This window comes from Alosa pseudoharengus, unplaced genomic scaffold, assembly GCF_046254945.1.
Source record: "Alosa pseudoharengus isolate Yale_2024_CS ecotype anadromous, Long Island Sound unplaced genomic scaffold, YU_APseudo_1.1 YU_APseudo_1.1_scf_15, whole genome shotgun sequence".
Classification (NCBI taxonomy): domain Eukaryota; kingdom Metazoa; phylum Chordata; class Actinopteri; order Clupeiformes; family Clupeidae; genus Alosa; species Alosa pseudoharengus.
The window spans coordinates 11,151,945-11,174,766 of NW_027468620.1; the positions used below are offsets into that span (position 1 = coordinate 11,151,945).

Here is a 22,822-nt window from a genome sequence, read left to right on the forward strand (position 1 = left end):
GCCTGTCTGCTGGGAAGTTTGATAAGCTGGCCCATTGCATCGCTCCATTTATCATCCACCAGAACACACACAGCACACCTGTTGGTATAGCTGAGAGACTAGCTTAGCCTACTTGCTTATTAGGCTACTTAGGCTACAAGCCTATAGCTAAGTGACTCGGTGCTGCGAGGGCAGCAATAATTGGGACATTTTTCTAAACACAGCATGGTAAGAACGAGTTGTGCGTACATATGTCCTCAGTTAAATTTGTATTGAGTCTTCACACCTGCCTCATACCAAAAAGTATGAACCAAAAACCTGTAAATATGACGTGTCAATAAAAGTTTTGAAGTAACTATTTGTGTTCATAATGTATAATGTCTCACTGTGATAATGGGTGTATTTAGAGCGAGAGGTAGCCTAGGTTATTCCTTCAATTATTATTATGATAATGCATATCCGGTGTTGACAGGCGAGTTTCGAGATTTGAGTTCAGCATTGTTCAGGAGCTAGGTGATAATGATTGCACCTGGGAGAGGTAGGCTACATTCCCTTTATTATTATAACCACTATTGATAACGCATTATATACGGAACAGGCGAGAATGCATCTCGATCAGCAAGTGTTACTGGGTTTCGCCTGAGCGTTGTAGATAGATACTGTAGCGTTCAAAGGTTTCAGGACGCCAAGAGTTATTCAGAGCAAGCTTTATTGGCTCACGAACGAGGGCAGGGACACAGACACAGAACACAATGCAAACAGGGCAGGTCAAGCACGCACACACACTACACATACAGGGGAGGACGCAGCCTCCCACACAAAAAGGATCACACACGAGGGAGAACTAAAAGGGAAACATGTTACAATAAAGACGCTAACATTACACACAAAACTAAGGAGAATACCGACATAAACCCCCCAAATGTTCGCTCTCGTATCCCAGGATCCCCTGCGCGGGAGAACGCGAACACTGTCTTTTTGCGCCGACGTTACACAGCTTCCCCAACAAGCCATTGCCGTCCTCGGCAATGCCCACGAGGTAGCCACATGCTAACGTCGGCGCGCGTCGCCCGCCACTCAGTTCAGTGCGACAGTACCGCCAACTCACGTGGGGTGCACGCCGCAGGAGCTCACTCAACGGGCGCCACGCTGCTAGCAATCCAGTTCGGGCGTGCTAGCAGCCACGTGGCCGACCCGCTCGTCACCAGCTCCCTCTCAGCAGGCGCCCTCAGGCTGCACTTTCCGCGGCGTGTCACCACAGCACTCCTCCTCTCCAGACGGGGCCCAAGGTGGCCTTACAACCGTCGACACTGTACCAAGCACCGGGGTTTGAGGGGGGCCAGATGAAGCTGCACCAACGCCACTCCGCTCCGTCGAGTCGCCGACCGGGACAGACAGGCACCGACTCCACAGCAACCGGACCGCGCTGAGCTCTCCCGCTGCAGCTACCGTCTTCGGCGTCCCTCCTCGTGTTGCCATCTCGCAGAGCCGTACTGCTCTGTTCCCGGCCCGTTCCACTCCTTCGCGGCCTCGGCGAAGGCACGACCCCCGAGATGGTCGTGCTATCGAACTCCACACAACGAACTTTTTTTTTTTTTTTTTTTTTTTTTTTTTTAAAAGGCGCCGGCCAACAGGCCAACTAGAACTAGCGCCTAGCACTGCACGGTGCCCCTCACACGCACCCAAAAGTTAAAACCCCACACAAAAAACAGTCACACTCTAGAGGGCCCCCACCCTCTCTCCTACCCAAAAGTCCCCGCACCCCTCGTGGCTCCAATATGGCGCGAAGCAGGCGCGGCCGCCCAGGCTCCCCATCCTCCTCGTCACTTCCATCTCCCCCGCGACAAACGGGCTCCTCTCCGGGACCCACAGTCGGCCCGTCGAGGAGGGCCGGAAGTGAGCTGCCAGCTCTCGCTGTCTCTCCCCCGGCGGGGGCAGCCTTTCCGGCCCCACTTCGACTAGCAATTCTGGTGGCCCGTCCTCCGCGCCGCTCTCACTCTTGTTCCCGCTCTCGCCGCCGCTCTCTTCCTCGCTCGCCCCTGGCGCGCTCTCCGCCACCAGCAGGCTCCAGTCTTCTCCGAGGAACCCGCACACTTCCTCCTCCCGCGGCTCGAGTCGACGGCCCTCCTCCTCCGAACAGAGCTCTCCCGGCGCTTCGTCTGCCGCGCGGAGCCAGGCTTTGATGATGGCGCCCCTCCTCCTCTCCCTTCGTCGCCGAGCCTTAGTGCGAGCCTTCGGAGCCCTTAAAAGGGCTGGCGGGAGCTCGATCGGCCCCCACCCTGGGGTCAGGTCGCCTGCCCTCACGTAGACTCCCGGGGCAGGGGCAGCTCCGCCACTCAGTCCAGCGTTGGAGGCATCCATGTTCGAAAGTCGCTTCTGACACCAATGTAGCGTTCAAAGGTTTCAGGACGCCAAGAGTTATTCAGAGCAAGCTTTATTGGCTCACGAACGAGGGCAGGGACACAGACACAGAACACAATGCAAACAGGGCAGGTCAAGCACGCACACACACTACACATACAGGGGAGGACGCAGCCTCCCACACAAAAAGGATCACACACGAGGGAGAACTAAAAGGGAAACATGTTACAATAAAGACGCTAACATTACACACAAAACTAAGGAGAATACCGACATAAACCCCCCAAATGTTCGCTCTCGTATCCCAGGATCCCCTGCGCGGGAGAACGCGAACACTGTCTTTTTGCGCCGACGTTACAATACCTTTATATGGCTCTGGGTTTCGCGATTTGATTTCAGCATTGTTCAGTAATAGGTGCTAGGCTATAGGGCATTTTTAAAAGATGCATTTAATCCGAAGTCATGTCAGCTCTCTATGCAGGGAGTAGGGCTGTCACTTTTTATTTGAACATGACGTGAAATATCCGTAGTCCAACTATAAATAAACTATTCGGTTTTTAGTGCTGTGTAGCGCATTTCTACAGTCTATGATTAGTTTTATTTTATTGTTTGCCATCTCATTCAGTGCTACATGATCCAGGGCTCATGACCAAAGCAAGCCAATATAATAGCCAGTAGCCACAATGAGCCATATGCAGCCACCCTGTTTCGACAATCAGGTGACGTACAGAACGGCCAGCAGATAATTACGTCCCCAGCTCATCTAAAATGTGGTGTCTTGAAATACTTTGGGTTCAACAACATAAAGTGACCGTTAAATATAATGTTAAAGAATGTATCTGTGGATAATTGTGTCTTTAATCGGTCGAAGTTGACTCCATTTCGTGGTGTCTCACGTAACTCAAAGCCAGGCAAGCTGAGGACAGGCGCTCTCTCTGTTCCATCGTCGTTATGGTAACCACACAAGTCTTCTTCTGTCTAGGTTTGTTTGTAGGTTTAAGTGTTGTTCTTCTATGTGGTCCACCTACTGGAGGGGAGTGTTTACAGCAGTTCCGTTTCACACATGCACAGTCTACGCGTCACTTTGACGCGCGGTCTTAAAATTCGGTCGACTCAAAGACGCGACGCATGCTGTAAAAATGACGCAATTCTCGTCACGCGCTCACCAGTGCCGCGTGCGCGGGACGCAGACGCGGGAGCGTACCATGCGCTTAAGCCCCCACCCCTCACTCAGCAACCACACGGAGATTCTGTAATGTGCGTGTATGTCGTTCACACATACGTCCGTATAAGGTCAGTATTAGGTCCGCAGGTTAGCATCATATCTGAATCATCAGAAGGGTAGGACCTCCGTTTGACAAACCTCCGCATGTACTCCGGAGGTTATATCTGAAAGCGCTTTATGTTAAATCAACATTAGGCTAGGTCTACTTTGTCAACGTTAAAATCATTGAATCAACGTCGCACTGCAACATTGATTCTACATCACTTTTGCACCCTTCATTAATATTGACGCAACGTTGAAATTCTAACTACAGATCAACGGGATTTCAATGGTATTTCCACTAAAATGAACATTGAAACAACCAAACTAAAGATCAACGTGATTTCAATGGTATTTCAATTGATATTAAACCTCAGTAAACCACTATTAGTCTAATCTGGCAAAATATTGGGAAATTCATATCCTGCTTTATCTAATTTGGCTAAGGCCTAGGTATGTCTGGTTTAGGCTACACAAGCTTGCATAAATAACCATTGACAACTTGTTATCAGTTAAGCAAGTGCATTTATTCACTCTTCATCTAGAAATTCACGTGTGTTGTTTAGGGTTGCCTAGCAACAGAAGTGACTTTGCTTAGTTTGTATCAAAGATTCTAGAACAGAGCAACCACCCCAGGAAACTTGTGGATAGCAAAACGATCTACATTGCAGAAGAATTAAGGATAGGCTGCTGCTTCTTCATTACTTGTTTAAATGTCATTGTAATTTATTTCACGCATGCTCGCGTTTAAAAGTGTCAAGCATAGCTGTCCCCGATGTCACAGCAGCTCCTTGTGAAAACAGCAAAGAAGAGTGCAAATATCCGATGAGATTTCTGACGAGGAGCAGAAGATCTCTGCCTAGAGCCTTACTGTTTATGAATAAAAAATGATATGGAATAGAAACATCTGGAATCTATTTCTTTCAGCTTAACGTTGGCTACAAAGAGCATACATAGCCTAGAGAAAACGATAAAAAATTTTTATCTGTAATGTTCCAGAAAGATAGGCTTACATAGGCTATTTTTAGGCTGTCCCTGTTTGATCACAGGTTCAAGAAAACGCCTTAGAGTGGATATAACTTCAATGCATTCTAGTTATATTTCATGTACTTTATTTCATGTTGAGTTTTGCTTCCCAGCATGCATTTATTTTGTTTACTGGGTCACCTTAGCATGGTTTGTTTATTAGCCTGGTTAGCATTGACACTTAAAGTGATGGTTCGGAGTAATTTCACTCTAGGGTCCTTTGCACCATGACCCCGAGCCAAACACCCTCCCAGAACCTGTTTTCCCTTGGTCGAACCCTGGTCGAGTAGCGCTGTCAGAAACTAATGACTTTCTGTAGGCGCTAATGGAACCAACTTAGTATCTCGTAAATTACCCCACTAATAATTCCCAGAATGGTACAAAACTTCTACAGTAGTACAACTATGTTCTTTACTCATAAAACAAGGCATTATGAAAGTTTGTAAGTACACCAGGAGTTTATTTAAATAACACTTGCCTGATAGCTTCTACTCTGCTGCTATCTACCGCTAGGTTCCTTAAGCGCCTTAAGGTTCCTTAAGCGCCTGCAGAAAGTCATTAGTTTCTGACAGCGCTACTCGACCAGGGTTCGACCAAGGGAAAACAGGTTCTGGGAGGGTGTTTGGCTTGGTGTCATGGTGCAAAGGACCCTAGGGTGAAATTACTCCGAACCATCGCTTTAATACTTACTGCCAGCTCTTCATATGAGTAGGAGCACAAGTTACCCTAACATAAAGGTAATCACCACGCGGTTTACATCGTGCTCTATGTTAAGCCAGTCAAGGTAATTTTTTTTTATCACCATGTTACAAAAAAAAAACCTCAAAACAACTCCTCAACTGATCCTAAAAATAAAGTATGCCCACTAGAAGCAATAGAGGTGACCCCAATGTATAGCATATGGAAGGGATTCAACTAAGTTCCCAATGTGGACCGAGATATATATAAAAAAAAAAAAATCCCATCCACTCCACTAAACTCTAGGCACGCAACCAGTAGGTGGCGATGATATTACTTTCCCTCCCTATACGTACCCTATTTGTTATTGTAGCCTAGGCTAACTCCTGCGGGCATGTTTAGCCATTCAGTAGATAAATTAGCCTATCAAACTACGGCATAACATGTACATAGGCTATCTGTAGGCTACTTGGACAGGAGTAACATGAAGCAAAGGATTCAGAAGGTGGCGGATCCGGATTGTGTTTAATAGGCCTATGAGCGCTCGGTGGGGAAAAAATATTATTTTATTTAGTATTTATTAGTATTTATTAGCTTTCATTTGCGGTTTTCTAACGCTCATTTGCACGGCAAGTCAATCATATGTTGCTGTGTGGAGAGTGGGGGCCTTAGGCCTATATTCTGTACAGGAGCGTGCTTGCTGCTGAGAAGGTCTCATGCACAGAAGTTAGAAGGAGAAGGAGGGAGATAGCTGCACTGGAGCGGGGAACAACTAACACAATTAATGGGTTAAAATCAATCACACCATGGATTGCCTCCAAAATGTAAAACAGTGAACACTCTGGAATAAAGCATTAAGAAAAGACTAGAGAGAAGACAAAAACATAAAGCTACTTTTAGCAATTTCGACCCAAATTATAGGAAAACAGAGGGAAAGTTGTATTTCATGACGTAGTGAAGCATTTTTGTCATGATTTTAACCATTTAAACCATTTATAATGTCCTCTACGAGCACATACTCCTTAATGGTAAAGTCGAGTGAGCTCCAGTTGATCACGTTGCCCCCAGTCTTCTGTGGAATACCGTTCATGTATAAAGCAATCTCAGGATAAGGAAGAACTGTATCCCACATGTGCACATCTGTAAGCATTCCCACGAAAGACTGTGCTTTGTCAAACTTCCCCCCATAACTGTCCTGGTCTTGACCCAAGATAATGCTGGGTGTTCCAGAGATGTCTCTTCCTCGTCGTACCCCTTTTCTTGTGCTTGGTTTCCCATTTACCCACAGTTGGGCAATACCAGTTTGAGAATTCCAAGTAGCACAAACAGAATTCCATTTATTGGCAATGTCCTCTAATCCCCTAAATAATATAACATTGTCATACTCATTTATTTCATACACATGGTTCACTTGTTTGTAAAAGAGGAAGCTATTCGGACTGGCAGGGGTGGCGAAAGAGAAAAGACTCTGAGCTCTTGTCAGATCTGAGAAAAAACGTAGACACGTCGTCACTGCAGTCAGACTGTTGCTCTCATTGGGATCCAAGATTACATGAGCTGTATCAGACTCCACAGGAAAGGTGAACATTTTCCCAGAGAGATCTGCAAAGATATATCAGCAGTCAAACCAGAGAGATCAGTGAACGCCAGCTGCTTGCTTAGGATATGACCTGTTCTAAAGTCAAGAATACCTCTTGGATACATCTTATAATTTACATGATTAGCCTACCTAAAATGTTAATAATGATGTCTGGATTCTTACCTTTCCTTTCAGCATACGACTGTGTGAAATAAACAAGCAGAAGTGTTGTGATGTTCTTTAGAATTGTATATTCCATGGTAGTTCACACAATAGGTCCTTAGTGTTTTAAGTGGATTAAGAGATTTCCAGCTAGTTTACACCATTTGAGGGAGTGTCTGAGTGCTCAAACTCCATTGGCTGAGAGACATTTAATGACCGCAATTCAAGTTAGTTACATCAGAGACGGTTGATAAGGCAAGACGATTCACAGAAGGGTTCTTTCTGTTTCCCTATGACGTAGGGTTCACCAGCACCACACCTTTTTAGGAGACTAGTGAGAGATTCTTTACACTGTGGCCCTATGGAAGAAATCATTTTTTTCTCGCACTATGCCCCAGCCCTTATTTATACTGTTCGAGATCGGAAATTTTAATGCATTTTCTGTAATTCACATGTGTTCATTACATTCTGACACTGACATGGCGTTTTTGAAATAAACAGTTGTTTGTGTTCTAAAGCAGGGGTTCTCAAACTTTTGTAGGCCGGGGACCCCTCATGGAGTGAAAAATTCTCCAAGGACCCCTCATAATCGCAACACATAAAACCTAAGTTAATCATGTAGCTGTATAGCCTTTTTTTCTGTTAGATGCTTATGTTATATGTATTCTAAAAACATAGAGTGCTAATACCACAATAGTCATGTTAGCAAACTTTGACAGTATGTAGGATTTTTTAAAGGATTGTTGTTTCTTTGTCAAATGTAGGCCTATTGTGTTGAACACATAGTGTTTGCTTCACATAACTTTTATTTTGTTGGCGGTTAATTAATAGTAAAGTGATGATGTAACATATCAGCAGATCAATTGGGCAAATACTGATACTGTAGCATTTTTCATATTTTGTAGCAAACTTTGTCAGGGACCCCCTGACAATGTGCTGCGGACCCCAGTTTCATTTCAGTATTTTCAGGGCATCAGCAGTCCATAAAGTGCATACAGTCCATAAAGTGCATCAGGCCAAGTCGAGTCCAACTACAAGTCCTTATTTTTCCTTATCTTATTTTTCCTAAACAAGTCACTGTCGTATTATGCAACTGCATATTAATTGATTATGTCATCAATCATGCTTTCTATATATCATTCTTATCAATATATCACACTTTAAATATAGAAAAGTTTTAAAACACTTATACTGTAATCACAAGTCCAAAGACAAACAAAGTATCCTTTGTTCTCACTGAGGAAAAGTAAGTGTGAATACTGGTTTTGAATTTTTGATTGTAATGAGTTTACTAATTGGTAATACTATGTCCCGACAGTCATGCTAATGAAGCAACTTTAATTGAGTTACGGGTGAGAGGTACACATGTGAGGTGTGTGTGAGTTAGGGAGTGAAGTCTGTGGATTACTATTTGGATGGGGGAGTGAATAGCTTTTACAGTGTGTCGTAATATTAAGAGTTTATATTTCATTTAAAAAAAAAAAAAAACATGTTTAATGTTGGCAAATTAGGCAATATCAAACTAGAATACAGTAGGCCTACACAAAAAAAATGAGCAGGGATATGAGTAACAGGGGAACTGTCATGTTACATTTCCCATCATGGAGATGATTAAATTAACAGTAATACTCCCTGCTCTAGACTTACAGTATAGGCCTACATAAGACTTTGTCTAAAAATCGAAAACATAATTGTACATGTGTATATCTGTGAGTGCATAAATAACATCTACATGTATGTGAAACTATATGCAAATATTTTGAATGCAATGTGCATTTTGAAGGCAATCCGTGGTGTGATTGACTTTAGCCCATTAATTGCATTAGTTGTTCCCCACTCCCCTGCTCCAGTAGGAAAATGTGCCGCTATCCCCTGCCTCCTCCTCCTCCTTCTAACCTCTGTGCAAGAGACCTTCTCAGCAGCAAGTACACGCTCCTGTACAGAATATAAGGCCCCCACTCTCCACACAGTAACATAGATTGACTTGAGGTGCAGATGAGTGATAGAAAACTGCAATAGCCTACTCCGATTTCACCCCCTTGCGAGCGCTCATATCGTGCATATCAGGATCAGCCACCATAGTTATTTCTGAATCATTTGCACTGCGCTGCAAGTTTTATTGGATATAAAGTGTTACACTTCCATGGCACTTAGTTACTATTGCCTCTTAGCAACAAAATCACCGAAAACCCAGTGACCATCACAACTGCTTATTCGTCATGGGGTGGGCATTTAGACAGGGAATTATGGCTACTGTTGAATACAATCGCTGGCTGCGCTGAGGGCATGACACAGACTTGCATTTTTATGGAATTGAGTAAACAACTGTTTTTAAAACCTTCGTTTTATTATATTTATGCATGCTCAACTCATACAAATGAAGAATTTCAGCTAAACAGATTTTTAATGACAAAGCATTAAATGACATACAGAAATCATGGGAAAATCAACCATCAATTATCCAAACCAAATGTGAATTTCATTTCATCATGTATTCACGCATTTCTTGTATTTTCAAGCACTTAAACCACTCCAGATTTTGTACAATCACATGCAATCATATGCATTTATCATATATTATACAAACCTATGAGTAAATATATACAGTCTCTACTCATATGAATGATACATCTTAGCAAGCTCTTAGGAAATTGCATAAGTTATTTCTTATTTCAATGAAAATCCAGCCAGCCTTTCCAGATAGAAGAAAATAAAGCCATTTTCTGATACACCTATGTTTAAAGGTTTTCTACAATCACATATCCCTCAGTAGTGAGGTCTACTCCAGTTGATCACATTGACATTTGTCACCTGTGGATCGCGGTTCATGTATAATACAATCTCATGAAGGAGAACTGAATCCCACATATGTACCTCTGTAAGCATACCCGCAAAATATTTTCCACTTGATCGCTCCTGATCTTGCCCAAGGATAATACTGGATGCTCCAGAGATGTTACTGCCTCGATTTAGCCCTTTTCTTGTGCTTGGTCTCCCATTGACAAAAACCTGGGCAATACCAGTTTGGGAATTCCAAGTAGCACAGACGGGTCCACTTATTTGGAATGTCCGCAAATCCCCAAAATGCTACAAATCGGCCATTGTGATTTATGGCATACACCCAAGTCCCTGTTTTTAAAGGAAGAACTTGTTTTAATGTGCCGGTGTGATGTAGGAGAAGAGACTCTGAATGTCTCTTCTGTCTGAGAAGTAACGCAGGCACACAGTCAGTGCAGTCAGGTTCTTGCTGTGATTGGGAATCAAGTTCACGTAAGCTGCATCAGACACCTCAGGGAAGGTGAAAATTTTTCCAGAGAGATCTGCCAAAAAATATGAAGTCAGCAATCAGCATGATGATCTTAGTATATATTAAATTATAGAGTAAGTATTTCAGTTGATAGAATGGTCGTGACATTTAATACCTTACCTTTTTTTTCTGCCAAACATGTTGTAAAAAGAGTCAGCAGTAATATAAGGATTTCCATGGATCCAGAAACAGCCATTTTGAAGAACTAAAGGACAATATCTGTTTGGCTTTTCTGAATGTTTTAGTTATTGCTCGTTCTTATGTGTACCATTTAGGGGTGCAACTTAAGGAGTGTTTAGTGTGATGTCAGTCTGTTTACTCACATCCACTGATGACATAATGGATTTTATCCATCCTCTGTTTGTATTAATGATTACGGTCCCGGAACAGATGAACAACTGAAAAAATATTACCACCAGGTTTAAAGCAATGACTCTTCCTCTGTGAAAGCCGCTTTACTCTCTTTTGTAGTTCCCAGACATGACCCTTGGCCTGGGTTCAGCCTTGAATCTCCATTTAAGGTTATAGGTAAGGTTCTGGTACACATTTAAGCCAATGCTCACCTCTGTCTGGGTCCCTGCTGAGAAAGTCTTTTCATTGAACTTTTTTTGATGTCATGCAAAAATGAAAATGTTTACCTCCTATGAGTGATAATTACGAGATCACAAGTTACTAGTCTATTTTTGCTCTTTTTATTTTCCATTGCTTTACAGAAGAAACACTCCAAAGCCAAATCTTTTTAAATGACTACTAATTAACTGATTTAGATTTGTATTGACAAATGAAAGGGAAACAGGATGAAATTGTCTTTCTTGACAAAGTGAAGCATTTTTGTCATGGTTTCAATCATTTAAACCACTCACAATGTCCTCTACAAGCACATACTCCTTAATGGTAAAGTCGAGTGAGCTCCAGTTGATCACGTTGCCACCAGTCTTCTGTGGAATGCCGTTCATGTATAAAGCAATCTCAGGATAAGGAAGAACTGTATCCCACATGTGCACATCTGTAAGCATTCCCACAAAAGACTGTGCTTCGTCAAACTTCCCCCCGTAACTGTCCTGCTCTTGACCCAAGATAATGCTGGGTGTTCCAGAGATGTTACTTCCTCGTCGTACCCCTTTTCTTGTGCTTGGTTTCCCATTGACCCAAAGTTGGGCAATACCAGTTTGAGAATTCCAAGTAGCACAAACAGAATTCCATTTATTTGTAATGTCCTCCAATCCCCTAAATAACAGAACATTGTCATACTCATTTATTTCATACACATGGTTCGCTTGTTTAAAAAGGAGGAAGCTATTTGGACTCTCGAGGGTAGCAAAAGAGAGGAGAGATTGAGCTCTTGTCAGGTCTGAGAAGAAACGTAGACACAAGGTCACTGCAGTCAGACTCTTGCTCTGGTTGGGAACCAAGATCACATGAGCTGTATCAGACTCCACAGGAAAGGTGAACATTTTGGCAGAGAGATCTGCAAAGATATACAACTTCAACAGTCAAACCAGAGAGATCTGTGAAAGCAATGCAAGTCGACTGTTTGCCTTGGCTATGACCTGTAACAGTTCCAAAGTCAAGAATAGCTCATAGATACATGTTATAATTTACATGATTACCTTAAATGCTAATAATAATGTCAGGATTCTTACCTTTCCTTTCAGCAGACGACTGCATGAAACATATAAGCAGAAGTATCAGGACGTTCTTTAGAATTGTAGTTTCCATGGTAGTTCACACAATATGTCCTTAGTGTTGTGGATTAAGAGATTTCCAGCTAGTTTACTCCATTTGAGGGAGTGTCTGAGTGCTTAAACTCCATTGGCTAAGAGACATTTAATGACGGCAATTCAAGTTAAATGCTATTTTCACTGTGTTGGGTAATTATTCAAAAGAACTTGCATTCGTGACATTCACTCTGAAATAATGCCCACACACAGTATTTCTGCAGTTCTGTGTTACAAATACAGGTTATCACCGCACACTGGTCTGATGTAAGTAATGATTAGATTGGAGGTCTTTATTGTCCACTACTGTGGAAATTCGTCTTTGGCCCCACCAAACATGTAACACACACAAGCAAGACTACACAACAGGTACAACATAAAGCAGACACAAACAAAGACTACATACAAACTACTACAAAAATACAACAATAACAACATAATGCAAACACACAAAAAGACTATACAGCAGATACGACATATAGCAAGCACAAACAAGACTACACAGCCGGTACAACATATAGAAACATGGAAATGTGCAAAAGAAGTCAATAAAAAGAAGTCAATAAAATGCAGTAAATAATATAAGTTAATCAGTTAATCATAAAACTCATAAATTATATTGATTTAGCAAATTAATAGATGATGGTATAAAAGATTTCTTAAAAATGTTTCTGCTTGATGTAGGTACTCTATATCTTCTTCCTGAAGGGAGTCTTTCAGAAGTGTAATGTAGTGGATGTAAAGGATCATGGACTATCTGTAGGGCTTTCCTCTTAGTGTGTGTTGTGTACAATTCCACCAGCTGCCTCTGGGGGTTCAGTATGATTTTACTGGCCATATTTATCATTTTTGTGAGTTTACTTTTGCTCCTAGCCCCTAGATTCCCATACCAGCATGAGATGTTGTATGAGATGACACTTTCCAGCAGACTGGTGTAGACCATCAAGACCTCTCTGCTAACATCAAAACTGTTAAGTTTCCTTAAAAGAAACAATCTTTGGGTTGCCCTTTTAAAAATATGATCTACATGTTCAGTAAAATTTTGATTATGATCTAGGATAGTACCTAGATATTTAAAACTGCAGACAACATCAACGTGTTGGCCCCCAATTGTAAAAGGAATTGTTTATTATGGCACATTTCACTGTTGGCTTCCTCAGGTTCACTCTCTGATTTTGGATGACACCCAAAATCATCCAAAGTCAGGATTATCTTTTTTTACCAGCTCCATTCAAATATAGCCTATGGCTAATCTACAAACTAACATTGTTTGTGCCACACATACTGTATAGCACAATATTAACAATGATAGGCATGATATTAAGTTGGTATGAACAGCTTTCATTCCTTTGGAAATATAAGCATGTAATGACATGATGCTAGCTAGAAATTTTCTGTTTGCTATTAAAGGGACACCAGGCAACGTTTTCGTGTTAATTATTCATCTTCGTAAGTCGGTATATGGTTAAATGACTCATTACAGGGCAATTGAAGACTCTCTCGCACACCCCTACTGCCTGTAGAAAGAATATCCCGCTTGCAAGTTCAGTGTATCGTACCCGCCGACCGAAGCAGGATCAGTTTACATCCTGCATCCACAGCACAGAGGCAGGCTAACGAAACGCTAGCGATTGTTGCAAACGTGTGTATAATGGCAGAGCCGGCGAAGAAGCAACGAAAACCCTTGACGGAAGATGTAAAGAAAAGGAAAAGAGCTTCAGACCGAGCGAGGGGGAGTTTCGTAGAGAAAAAGCATCAGGCTTGCCTGGTGTCCCTTTAAAAGTGAATTATGAGCCTGCAGCCACGTAGCTAGCTGAGTGGAATGTGTTTCAATCGTGCTTCATGCAAACAAATTATTAAGACTGCAAGGCTCACCAGTTCCATTACACAAAGGCAAAGACTCTTGATAACTCTTCATATTCTTGTCCATTTTCCAAATCACAGTGAGTGCAGCCTATGTCAAAGTGCCCTGGCTCACAGTTTATAACTGGTCAGTAGGAACCGGATAACTCTGCATTCTACTCTAACCTTGCCTTTGTTGCCTTCATGCACTTTGGTCAGCCTAATCTGTGTATAAATGTGCTATAAAAAATAATTTGACTTACTTACTTTTTAATATAAGAAGCTTATAAAAGGAAAGCTGTTTTTAAAACAGAAAGAAAAATAAAATAAATGAAAATAAAATACATATACACATACATGTACAGAACATAGAAAGCAAGCATAGCACGTTAGAGGGCAGAGAAGGCCAGAGAGTACAGGTGGGTTTTTGAGCCTGGATTCAAAAGCAGTGATGGAGGGGGCAGTTCCATCTGTGAATGCTCTATCGCCTTTTTGCCTTAGCCAAGAACGAGGGATGTAGAGAAGGCCTTTGTTGCCAGATCTAAGAGACCTGGGGGCTGAATAGGGGTGTATGAGGTCAGAGATGTAGATTGTCCAAAACCTTTTTAGTAAACTATGTGTACACGAACAATGTTCTCAATTCTCGAGTTCATGTGTAGAGAGACTCGGGTACATTCACAAAAACACCCTAGGAAGTTCGCTTTAAGGCACTCTTGGAGAGCCCTTAGAGAGTCCCTGGATTTAAGTGGGAGAAACAGCTGTGAATCATCCAGAAGTGGAAGGAAATATTGTACTTTCTGATGATGGAGATATCAATGATCAACAATGACAAGCCAGCTGGAACCTGCCACTCTCTTGCGCACGCTCACATGTGTTCCCAATTAAATGGATTAGCATAACGTTCAAGTTGGAGAGAACCCGATAAAAGTATCATCTTTATATAACAATCTGTTGGTGCATTTTGACTTTGTAAATGTCTAACGTCTAAGAGTGAAAAGCAGTTTGCAGTAAAGCTATTTATTGGCTAAATGTTGGCCCCCCTATGCACAGTGTGTGATGCGTGTGGTGGTAGCGGCAGCACTGATCACTGTGCTTTTAACATCAGGCAACCTTTTAAACTGATTTTTTTCACCTACAAGCTCCTCACGGTTCCTCTCCATCTTCAGCTAACTCCATAGACAGTAAAATAAACTCAGGCTTGCGGCTTCAGGTTTTTGCGGCTTCCATTACGCGACATCAGACAAACAAAATGCATTGATTGTGTTAATATTTTGTAACACGTTATGTATTTCAAAATGAATTACGGCTTAAGCACTTATATTAATTAAGCAATCATAGATATCTGGGCAAAATGAATGCACCCTGGTCAACTTGGAGGGAAGTGACCACCTGAACATGCTGCATTTCCCTATATTATAGACTTTGCCTGTGCCCAGTTGTATAACAATTCAACCCATCAAGACTACTCCTCAATGGATAGTGTTGCTAAACTACACCCTGAAAACCTATACAACCCAGTGAAGGAGTCTCTTATGCTTAAGAGATACTAAATCTTTCCTGTAGACAGAAGTCATTGTGCAGAGCCTGGACCACAGGGGTGTAACTTTGGGTTAAACATGTGGGGGTTGGGACCACTTCTTTATGTTCTATGGCAATTAATATGTATGATTATTGGGGGTTATATTGCCTGGTTTGGATGTCCCTGCTGGACCAACCTTTACAGAGAGGGGATTTTTTGGATTCCATCCACTTTTAGGGACTTACCCGGGGAGTTGTTGAGATCAGGGGGATTTGTCAAATTAAGAAAAGTCTTAAAAGCTCCTAATGATTTATGAGAGCCTCCCTCCCCCAGGAGAAAAAAATTACAAGGACCCCCCACACACACACCCCATCCCCTTTGGCCTATAACAACCCAAGCCCAACAGTGGGAACCAAACACAAAGGCGATTAAACACTTTTGAAATATTTTACTTTGTTCCTCGTTGATAGTTATACAGGCAGATGAACAAAGAATGATGTATTTACAGTCAGATAATTGTGAGAAGAGGACAACAGTCTGGTAACATTTTCACTGAAATAAAACACACTCGATACTCTTGATATCAAAACATTTAAGAGGTTTGTGGAAGCCTTCAAGAGGCAACTTTATCAGTATAGTTTTATTCATTTGATAATCTGAAGGTATATTTGTAATGTGTTTTTTTGCAGTCACATTTGATTTAACCTCTAATATATCTTCTAAATTAATCTAGTTCACCTGGTTTTCAACAATCACATACCCCTTTCTAGTGAACTCTAGTGACCTCCAGTTAATCACATTGCCGTCAGTTTTCTGTGGAATACGGTTCATGTATAAAACAATCTCAGGGTAAGGAAGAACTGTATTCCACATATGCACATCTGTAAGCATTCCTGTGAAAGACTGTCCTCTGTCAAATTTGCCCCCGTAGCTGTCTTGGTCTTGACCCAGGATAATGCTGGGTGCTCCAGATATGTCTCTTCCTCGACGTACACCTTTTCTTGTGCTTGGTTTTCCATTTACCCAAAGTTGGGCAATACCTGTTTGGGAATTCCAAGTAGTGCAGACAGAATTCCACTCGTTGCGCTTGTCGTCTAAACCCCAGAAGAGAACAATATCCTGACCACCTTGGTCTACTTCATACACACTGTTATCCCTTTTGAAAAGGAGGAAAGCATTTTCATTGGTGGGGGTGGCGAAAGAGAAGAGACTCTGAGCTCTTGACAGGTCTGAGAAGAAACGCAGACACAAGGTCACTGCAGTCAGACTCTTGCTCTGGTTGGGAACCAAGATCACATGAGCTGTATCAGACTCCTCAGGAAAAGTCAACATTTTCCCAGAGAGATCTGCAGAAGACATACAAGTTAAAGTATTAAACATTGATACATAGTCTCTCTAGTAAGGTCATCCATAGAATGGTCTTTTATATTGCGAGTCATGCGTAATAGCTTACCTTGCTTCTCTGCAAAAGATGTTATCAAGTAAGTCAAAATAAATATAAAGACTCTCATAGTTCTAGAGGGTTCTATGCTGAAGTTCTGTAGAAAATGATAGTACTATCATAGATATCTATTTTTGTCAGAGATATCAGGAATTGATCTGACTTTTATACTATCTGGAGGAGCACATTTGGGTGTGTCTAGTGAGTTGTCAGAGCCTATTGGTTTGAATCCACAAAAACCATATGGACTTTGCTAATGCAAAGAAGTCTGGGATTTAAATTGGGGAGCAAAGCCCTGAGCTTTGTTCTGACAAAAAGAGGTAAATTCTAGGACCACTGTGTCTGGGGGAAAGAAATATAGAAGTTGCAGATGTTCAAAGTAGGCCTACACATGGTACATCTCACATGGTACATTTAGTTACACTGGCATCTACAAATGAAAACCGTCTGTGTTTGCATTTTCAGGACTCACTTTTGTGAATGATAAAAAATGTTGTCCATAATATTGGGGATATAACATAAATATTGCCTATCTATTGTTTCTTACATAGTGACATTAATCCATGGGGCCCAACAAATAATACAATTAAAGCCATCTGGTTTCAGTCTAAAACAAAGTGAAATGCTGTGAACCAAGAAGAGCACTCAAAGTTATTTGGTGGATAATAGATCATGTGTTGAATAAAATCCTGAAGTGTGTGTGTGTGTCTGTTTGGGGGTGACTGGAAAAGTATTATGAAAGCTACTGGAATGGAGTCCAGACTGCTCCAAATGTTTCGCAATTTACTGCTTGTTTTGCTCTCTTTTTTCCCAGTGAAACACTTTTCTGCCAGTTCTGTTACTTCTGCCCTCCATGTAAACTGTGATTGCAAACATGCAACATGAGTTTAAAAGCCCTTCAATAAAAGTTGTAGAAGGTTCTATGCTGAAGTGCTGTAGAAAATGATATTACGTTGGCTGTAGAAATATCAGCAATTGATATGGCTTATATACCATCTGGAGGAGCACATTTGGGTGTGTCTAGCTAGAGCAGGGGTGTCGAACTCAAATTCACAGGGGGCCAAAATTAAGAACTGGGAGTATGTCGCGGGCCAAGCTCAACATTTACTGAATAACCAATGTTTTTATTGAATTAAAACTGTATACACACAAGAAAAAATAGATGGATACGTGTTTTGTTTGTGAACAGAAAAGGCGGCATTAACGATGCAACGTATTTTAGGATTTGAAGTGTTATCGGTGTATGATAGCCTACACTATATGTACAGTAGGTAGCAACTTGATGGGCTGCGTTGCCCTGGGCTGCGCTAATGCGCTGAATAGAATAGCGTGCTGGGCCAGCTCTAACGCGGATGCGCTGAAGAGAATATGTCGGGCCAGCTCAGATATGGATGCGCTGTATAAACTATGCGGTGGGCCACTTCTAATACAGATTGAATAATGACCTCGCGGGCCACAAATAAGCAGCCCGCAGGCCTGAGTTTGACATCCCTGAGCTAGAGAGTTGTCAGAGTCTATTGGTTCAAATCCACAAAAAACATTTTGGACCAGAGTTCGGCAGCGATATAGGTAGTAGGTAGCTATGTCAAAGGCGTGGACTTCAGCCTGACTTTTTGTGTCTGACTTTGCTCTGGCCACAGTTCACATACACAAAAATACGCTGTCAGACTTGCACCCGTGGACTTATTTTGCTAATGCAAAAAAGTCTGTGAGTAAAATTGCGGAACAAAAAGATCACTTGTAGTCCTGAGCTTTGTTTTGAAAACAGTAGATCAATTAAAGGACCACTGTGTCTGGTGAAAAAAATGTGGAGGTGACAGATGTTCAAAGTACACGTGGTATATGTCACATTTAGTTAAACTGGCATCTACGAATGAAAACTTACTTTGTTTGCATTTTCAGTACACAAACACACACTTGCATGAATGATCAGAAATGTCTGAAAACTGTATTGTCCATCAGCCATCCAAAATAGTGGGGATGAAACATAAACATTGCCTAGTTGAATCTATTATTTCTTACATATTGACCTTCATTTTCCCCCAAATGATATTGAGTCATGGGGCCCAGAAAGTAATAAAACTAAATCCATGTGGTTTCAGTTTAAGGTGGGGGTGGGGGGTGAAACTTCCCAGCTTTATGTGATCAGCAGAAAGCATATGGGTTAGAGTAGATTGTGATTATTTCTGTTTTTTCTGGGGATGTGTGTGTCTGTGTGTGTGAAAGAGAGAGAGAGAATGTGTCTGTTTGGGGGATACTGGAAAAGTATTATGAAAGCTTCTGATATTAAGTCGGTAACTGCTTCAGGGCCTCTACACTCCAAATGTTTCGCAATTTACTGCTTGTTTTGCTCTCTTTCTTTCTCTATTTTTTCCCAGTGAAACACTTTCCTGCCACTTCTGTTACTTCTGCCCCTCCATGTAAAACTGTGATTGCAAACATGCAAAATAAGTTTAAAAGCCCTTCAATACAACAAAGTGTTGCACATCAATCACAGATCATGCATATACATGTACATACATACTCAACACTGTACTCATTTCTGTCTTTAGCAATACATCTTCCAAGTGGAAAGTTGGTCAAACGAAAGGTTCAAGAGATATGTGAAGGTCAGAAAAAAGAGATGGACAATCAGACAAACATAGACACACGTTTCATGCTTCATAGATAGACCTATGTTGTATATGTTTATCTGTCTTTTTATGTTTTTTATGTTAGTTTAATGATGTATACATACCTTTCTGTGATTCATGTTATTGCTCAATCTGCTTGTTTATCTCCAAGCCATTCCCAGATAGTTTTCTGCTTCTCTCATGGACTGGCCAACATTACTTAAACAGATTTTTTTAAATAACATAATACATTTAAATACCAACCCGATCACACTCGCCATGCGTATGATTCCGGACGCAAACCTGTGCACGCCAATGCGTACAGTAATGTACGCAATTGTCAATAATTCGCACATGCGCGATAGCCTGAAATAGGCTTCCTCGAGCTTGCAATGGTTTTCACAGGTAGGCTACAGTAGGCTAGCTTAAATCCGTTCATTTGCTCGTGTTTGCTATTGTTTCTGTTTCAAAATGTGTGTTTAAACTGCTACCCTATTTTAGTTGGATAACATGACCTATCACGCACATCTGTAGGATATTTAATATTTATTGGCGATAGTGTTTTGTTTTTTTAATTGGTATAAGCGAGCGTGCCTTTAATAGGCTACGAGCGAGCCTAATTTTAATAATAATAGCCTGGTAAAGCTGTAATATTTTAATTTGAGCCTTGTTAAACATCCGCGATATATTTAGTAGTTTGTTTGAGATTTGTGGACTGTTTGGAAGGTGACTGCTATAAAGTTCTCGGACATACTTTTTTAAAAAAGTGGCGAAAGTCCAGTTCAAATCGGAGAAATTTTCCATCACGTCCTATATTGATGTCATTAGTTTGCGACATAATTGTTCACTCCTCGGCTGCCGCAGCCCAGATGGATGCATAGGGATGGATGTTGTGGTCAGCCTTGGTAAATTGGTACAAAAGTATGTCTTTTTTCGTGGTCGGTTAAACTCCTGTTCTGCCTTGTTCGCTTCCAAGTTTTGCAAGTATAAGAAAACAAGGATCACGTCAATAGGCCTAGGTTTTAAGACAACAGCTGGCAGCAGTCTGCCTGCCCCGTGTCTTACCATGCCGCCGGTGATGTAAGTAAGCAATGTCCCGTTTAATGTCAATATAACTTACTGTTCACCTTGATAGTTGGCTATTGGGTAATGTTTCCATTTTCTTTTCTAGTGTACTTTGATAAGAAAACGAAACATTTTCAATGATGGAATGGATCATTCTATACACATCGATGTTACATGCACGCAATGAAAAAGCTAATAAGCTAGCGCTGGCAATGGCAATAGGCAAACTTCATCAAAATGGACAGTTCAAAACAAACGTTGAATCTTATAATTCTCTGTTGCAGTACCTTAGAAGAGATGGATATTATAACAATATTGCAGTATTACTACAATATTTTCTTCAAATAAATCAACTGGCCGATACAATACTGCACTGAGGTAGCCATCTAGTCATGAGTTTGTGGTTATAGCTGTTGAGATGCCCAGCTGTTATGGGGAAACAAAAATAACATGGCACCAAAGAATTGTCTTGTTTACAGGGCAATCCATGTATTAGTGAACACATGATGATTTCCTGTGGCCCAGTGGTCAGATAAATAAATGAATGAATTATTGAAAAAAATATTCTTCCCCTTTCAGAAAGAAGCTGTTCTGATGTGTTTTCCTTTCCACCCCAAATCCCTATCCCACATAATTTGACCAGTGGTCCTTGGTATGTCCATCTTGCATTTGCATTGAACACATTCATATTTTTTATTTTCTTTCTCTCAAAATGTATTGCTCGGCATTCTTCGGACATTCGACTCTGGCAGTGATTGTAAGTTGGAAGAGGTTAGCAATGTAAGGAAGGGTATAGTACATATGATTTAATCTGGAGTGTTCAGTAGTATATATTATTTTAACCTGAGTGTCCAGTGTTCAGAAATCAGTCTTAGAATTAATATATAAGACTACTATAGAAATACTATAGCGTCTAGAATATTATAGAGGTATTACAACATCACAGAATTATGTTATGTTCCGCTTGTGTTGTCCTGCTGTGGCTGTCTATTGTTGTTGTTGTTGTTGTTGTTCTGTGGTGTATGTGTTGTTGTGTGTGCAATTGTTGTGTGTATTTTTGGTGGGCTGATGGTTGTTGTTGACTGTTTTTGAAAAAAGAACACTAACTGTAGGCATAATTGCTCTTGGATGGGGATTTAAAGCAAGGTTCCTATTGATCTCCTTCAGATAATGTGGCCTCTTCATTTTCAACTGGGAAGGACCTGCATGGACTTGAGAATACAGAGCCAATCGGTATGTACAGTATTAGACACACACACACACTCACTCACTCACTCACTCACACACACGCACTCTCTCAGAGGAATCAACGCTGTTACACCTATCCTGTAGATGTCAATTAATATGAATTAAGACACGTCACACCTTCCTATTTACTATGGTACATCATATTCAGAAAATACATAGTTTTCATGGCTGCAACTGCTTTGCCTTTGTGTTGGAGCTCAAAACATCAAATGCCCCATTCATTCGCCAATATACAAAATAGAAAAATATTTTTTTTGCAGACACAATGCTTTGCGTTACAGCTAGAGGGATGAAACTTTGCACACTCCATGTGGGTCATGTGCAGAAGGTCTGACTTGAATTTCAGTTCGTAGCTCCATGCTACCACCCAAAACTCCACCTCTGAAGTGGGAGTGGTCAACTTTTTTAAAGTTTTTCCTTCACAGTTTTTTTTTGTTAGTGTCTCAGAGATCCCACCTTTGGAGCAGTTGTCAGGGGCCTCAAGGCGGTGCCGTTCGTCTTGGTCCCATCCCTCTAGCACCTAGCGTTACCGCGCCAGAAGAGAGAAACCTTGTACGTTTCGAACAGTTTATCTCCTTCCGGGAATAATCCACCGACTCCAAACTGAGCCTGGCTTGTTTGTGATGTCCCGTTGTTCAACATATTCTGATTTCATACTTATCAGACCAACAAAAGTGAGTTTTTTTGGCTAAAAATGTAAAAATGGCTAAACGTTAGCAATTCCACTGCTTTGTTATTTTGCATAGCAACCACCATATGTACCCTAGCAACACCCAAGCAACCACCTTAATTACCCTAGCAACACCCTAGCAACCATCTTAATTACCATAGGAACCGCTTGAATAATGTCAAGCTAGCAACCACTATAGCAACCAAGATGCTTACCCTAACAACCACCATAGCAACCATGTTATTTTGCATAGCAACCACCATATCTACCCTAGCAACACCATAGCAACCATTCAAATTACCCTAGCAACCACCATAATATGACCATAGTAACCACCATAGCAACGCCAAT

General features: G+C 41.4%; 3 protein-coding genes and 1 long non-coding RNA gene across 8 annotated transcripts; 1 reads left to right on the forward strand and 3 right to left on the reverse strand.

Moving 5' to 3' along the window:
• Positions 1 to 5,262: 5,262 nt before the first annotated feature.
• LOC143124851 (serum amyloid P-component-like) lies at positions 5,263 to 7,148 on the reverse strand. The gene is made up of 2 exons (XM_076286542.1): positions 7,071 to 7,148; positions 5,263 to 6,910 (listed from the first exon to the last, which is right to left on the reverse strand). The coding sequence occupies exons 1-2, from the start codon at positions 7,144 to 7,146 to the stop codon at positions 6,285 to 6,287; spliced, it is 702 nt and encodes a 233-aa protein (XP_076142657.1). The 5' UTR covers positions 7,147 to 7,148; the 3' UTR covers positions 5,263 to 6,284.
• Positions 7,149 to 10,226: 3,078 nt separating this feature from the next.
• LOC143124171 (mucosal pentraxin-like) lies at positions 10,227 to 12,103 on the reverse strand. The gene is made up of 2 exons (XM_076285523.1): positions 12,000 to 12,103; positions 10,227 to 11,824 (listed from the first exon to the last, which is right to left on the reverse strand). Exons 1-2 carry the CDS (start codon positions 12,073 to 12,075, stop codon positions 11,199 to 11,201), a joined length of 702 nt encoding a protein of 233 aa, XP_076141638.1. The 5' UTR covers positions 12,076 to 12,103; the 3' UTR covers positions 10,227 to 11,198.
• A 3,800-nt stretch (positions 12,104 to 15,903) lies between these two features.
• On the reverse strand, positions 15,904 to 19,679 carry LOC143124852 (serum amyloid P-component-like). Of its 2 annotated transcripts, none has more exons than XM_076286544.1 (2): positions 19,614 to 19,679; positions 15,904 to 16,781 (listed from the first exon to the last, which is right to left on the reverse strand). In XM_076286544.1, exon 2 carries the CDS (start codon positions 16,765 to 16,767, stop codon positions 16,165 to 16,167), a length of 603 nt encoding a protein of 200 aa, XP_076142659.1. In that variant the 5' UTR covers positions 16,768 to 16,781; positions 19,614 to 19,679; the 3' UTR covers positions 15,904 to 16,164. The 2 variants fall into 2 exon arrangements, with proteins under 2 accessions (XP_076142659.1, XP_076142658.1); XM_076286543.1 differs by lacking the exon at positions 19,614 to 19,679 and adding an exon at positions 16,889 to 16,986.
• Positions 19,680 to 19,750: 71 nt separating this feature from the next.
• On the forward strand, positions 19,751 to 21,822 carry LOC143124853 (uncharacterized). 4 transcript variants are annotated; one of them, XR_012987107.1, is made up of 3 exons: positions 19,751 to 19,893; positions 21,133 to 21,205; positions 21,721 to 21,822. It is a non-coding gene; the product is annotated as an uncharacterized LOC143124853 (long non-coding RNA). The 4 variants fall into 4 exon arrangements; XR_012987109.1 differs by lacking the exon at positions 19,751 to 19,893 and adding an exon at positions 19,900 to 20,409; XR_012987110.1 differs by lacking the exon at positions 19,751 to 19,893 and adding an exon at positions 20,437 to 20,568.
• Positions 21,823 to 22,822: the final 1,000 nt, after the last annotated feature.